This window comes from Orycteropus afer, unplaced genomic scaffold (assembly GCF_000298275.1).
Source record: "Orycteropus afer afer isolate SDZICR_OR568_19922 unplaced genomic scaffold, OryAfe1.0 scaffold00135, whole genome shotgun sequence".
NCBI lineage: Eukaryota > Metazoa > Chordata > Mammalia > Tubulidentata > Orycteropodidae > Orycteropus > Orycteropus afer.
In genome coordinates, this window is record NW_006921722.1 from 5,545,912 (window position 1) to 5,549,933 (window position 4,022).

At 38.2% G+C, this 4,022-nt stretch overlaps 1 protein-coding gene across 1 annotated transcript in view; it reads right to left on the reverse strand.

Annotated features, from left to right (window-relative positions):
• LOC103200733 (solute carrier family 22 member 1) overlaps positions 1-4,022 on the reverse strand; it is a 51,234-nt gene that overhangs the window by 8,547 nt on the left and 38,665 nt on the right. The window contains 1 exon segment of the mRNA XM_007945286.1: positions 3,689-3,797. Within this exon segment, the coding sequence (XP_007943477.1) occupies positions 3,689-3,797 (109 nt within the window).

A 4,022-nucleotide genomic window follows, 5' to 3' on the forward strand; every position in this document is an offset into this window, starting at 1 on the left:
AATTTTGGTCAATGACATGAGACAAAGTATATGTGAACTGCTGTATGAAAAGTGAATTTACTCTGTAAATCGTCACCCAAATCCTAATAAATAAAATAAAAAGTAATAATAATAAAATAAAAGTGTCAGGGTGAGAGTCTTCATTAGGGGACCAGACACTTGCTGAGAGACAGGAAAGATGGAGAGGGTCCTAAGGAATGCAGGGCAAAGAAGGGGAAGGAGGTAAAAGGACCATCTACCTGAAAGGATCCTTTTTATCCCTGTAATCTTCTTTGCTCTGAAATCTATTTTGCCTGGTACGAATGTGGCCACTTCTTTTAATTAGTGGTAGCGTGGAATGTTGTTTTTCATTCTCTTAATTTTACCCTATTTCTGTTGAAAATCTCTTTTCCCAAACTTTTCCTTTGAAATGATCTCTCTTTGTATTAAAGTGAATTTCTTATAGACACCACACAGTTGGATCTCTCTTTTCTGCCCAGTCTAACAATCTCTGCCTTTTAACTGGGTATTTAGACCATTTATAGTTTTTATGAGTATTGAGAGGAGCTTTGGTGGTGAAGTGGTTAAGGCATTCAGTTGCTAATCAGAAAGTTAGTGGTATGAACCCCCTGGCCACTGGACAGGAGGAAGATGAAGCAGTGTACTTCCATCAATATTTACAGCCCTGGAGATCGTGTGGGGCAGTTCTATTCTGTCCTATAGGGTCGCTATGACTCAGAATAAGCTCGACAGCAGTGAGTTTGGTTTATGGTTCTAAATATGGTTGGGTTTTAAATGTACCATCTTGCTATTTCCTTTCTTTTTTTCCCATCTGTTCTTTGTTATTTTTTCCCCTCTTTTTCTGCCTTCTTGCAGAGTATGTCTCGTGATTCAATTTATCTTCTTTATTAGATTAATAGGAGCTCTGGTAGCATAGTGGCTAAAGCACTTGACTGCTAACCAGAAGGCTGGCGGTTCAAACCCACCAGCTACTCCTTGGAAGGAAGGTTGGGCAATCCTACTTCTGTAGTGATACTGCCTGGGAAACCCCAAGGAGGGGTCGCTATGAGTCGGGGCCAACTAGACAGCACATAACAACAACAACAACAACGAGATTAATAGCCGTAACTGTTGGTCTTTTTTTTTTCTGTAGGGCTTACAGTACACATTTTGGCATCACCGGGGCTCCTTTAACTCATCACAGTCAAGCTCCATGTGATACTGTACTCCTCCTTCTGTAGTATATGGCCCTTACAACAGCATACATCTGTCCTCTCTTCCCAGCCTTTTCACAATTTTATTATGCATTTTACTTTCACATATATTATTAAGCCCACAATGCACTGTTATTTTTGCTTTAAATTAGGGAACTGGGCTTGAACTACAGCATAAAGGAAAAATCCAGCCTGCAGCCTGCTTCATTATAACCTTGGAGCTAAGAATTTTTTTTTTTTTTCTTTTTGCATTTTCAAGGGTTGTAAAAACAAACGTACAAACAAAAAAGAATATGTAGCAGAGAATATATGTGATTCATAAAATCTAAAATACTTACTATTTGGCCCATACAACAAAATTCTGCCTATCTTTGCTGTAAGCATTTCATTGTCTTATATAGTAAATAATTGAGAGAAAAAGGGGTGTTTCAATTTTTCCATGAAGTTACCATTTCCAGTGCTATTTATTTTGTTGTAGACCCTTGTTCCCCTCTGATACCACTTTCCTTCCATCTAAGATCTCTAACATTTTCTGTAGTGCAGGTCTGCCAGCAACAAAGTCTTCTGGCTCTTATATGTCTAGAATGTCCTCATTTTCCCTTCATTTTTCAAAGATATTTTTTGCTGAGTAAAGAATTCTAGAATGACAGGGTTGTTTGTTTTTCTTTCAATACTTTAAAGATGTTGCTATACCTTATTTTAGCTTGCCCAATAAGAAATCTGCTGTGATATCTTTGTTTCTATCTGTAATGTGTCTTTTTTCTCTGACTACTTTTAAGATTTTCTCTTTATTGTTGGCTTTAAATAAATTCCTTTACAATATGCCTTTCCTCATGCTTTTTTGTGCCTGGAATTTGTTGACATTCTTGGTTCTGTACATTTGTAATTTTCATCAAATTTGGGAAATTATGGCCATTATTTCTTCAAATATTTTTCATGTCTCCCCAGCCACCATTTCTGCTCTCTTTCGTGAACTTCAATTACACGTATTGATGCTATCTGTCCCACAGCTCGCTGATTCTCTCTGTGTTTCATTTCAGATAATTTCTGGCAGTGTCTTCAAATTCACTGATATTTTCTTCTGTGATGTCCAATCTACCATTAACCACATCTGATGTATTTTCCATCTCAGACATTGTGATTTTCATCCCTTTAAGTTCAATATGGGTCTTTTAAATATATATTTTATGTTTTTACATAACATGTTCAATTTTTTTCTCTAGGTTCTTGAACATACAGAATATAGTTATAATAAATATTTTAACATCCTCACCTATTAATTCTACCATTGTGTTATTTCTGGACCAATTCAGATTGGCTTTTCTCTTTAATGTAGTTTCTCTATGCTTGCTTCTTTGTATGCCTGGTAATTTCTGATTGCTTGCCAGACATTGTGAATTTTACCTTTTTTGGTGCTGGATATTTTTGTATTCCTATAAATAATCTCGAGCTTTGTTTTGAGAACATGGCTAAATTACTTGGGAACAGTTTTACCCTTTTGGGTCTTAGTTACACCACCTCTGACATTCTCTCTCCCTGTCCATTAAAACCTTAGTGCATGCCTTTATTGTCACATTTATAACATTTACAATCTGTTCTGTATCTATAACCACATTTATTTTCATCTCAAATTCAGAGGTCACACCAATAATCTACTTTGTTTTTTAGAATAGTTTCAGGGTTACAGAAAAAGTGTGTAGAAAGTCCCTGTGTGACCTTCTCCCTTGCACAGAGTTTCTCCTGTTAGTATTGTTGTTGTTGTTAGGGGCCATGAAGTCAGTTTCGACTCACAGCAAACCCCATGTACAATAGAACGAAATACTGCCTGGTCCTGTACGATCCTCACAATATTTGCTGTGCTTACGTCCATTGTTACAGCCACTGTCAATCTATCTCATTCGGGGTCTTCTCCTTTTTCGCTGACCCTCCACTTTACCAAGCATGATACCCTTCCCCAGGGACTGATCCCTTCTGACAACATGACAAAAGTAGGTGAGATGAAGTCTGGCCATCCTTGCTTCTAAGGACCATTCCAGCTGCACTTCTTCCAGGACAGATTTGTTTGTTCTTCTGGCAGTCCTGGTATTAACACCTTGCAATAGTATGGTACATTTGTTACAACTGATGAACCAATAGGACCAGGCAATATGTCATTTCATTCTGTTATACATTAGGTCACCATGAGTGGAGCCAACTTGACAAATATTCTTCAAAAAACAAGAATGGTTTTCATTAGAGTTCACTCTTTGGGTTGTACAGCTCCAAGTTTTGACAAATGTATTATGCATTATGTCTTGTGTCAGGCCAGTATCCTACAGAGTAGTTTCACTGACCATAAAACACTCTGTGAAGCAGGCCTTGGTAACAATGTCATTCAATGTCCAAACTGATCAGCCTCTGGGGGTTCTGGAGGAAATGTTTGTGAATGTTGGTCCTCATTCAGCCTGGCTGGTATGCAGCTATGTGAACCATTGCCACTCCTTCCACGCACTCACCTGATAAACGTGGGATACAGTTCAGCGTTCACTAGGCAGACCATTTGGAACACAATGGTGATTCCCATTCGGCCAATGCAAGCTACCAGGATATTTAACCAGTGTAGACCTGTGGGGAGACACAAAGAGGGTATGGGAGAAGTGGAGACGTACCTCCCCAAGTTATGACAAGAAGCTACATTTGGTGGTGGTTGGAGTTTTAGAGCTGGAAGTGCTCATCATTTTATCAAAATGTTTACTTTTGGGCATTTGATAAAATCCAACACCCATTCCTGGTCAAAACTCTCAGCAAAATAGGAATAGAAGGGACATTCCTCAACATAATAAAGGGCAT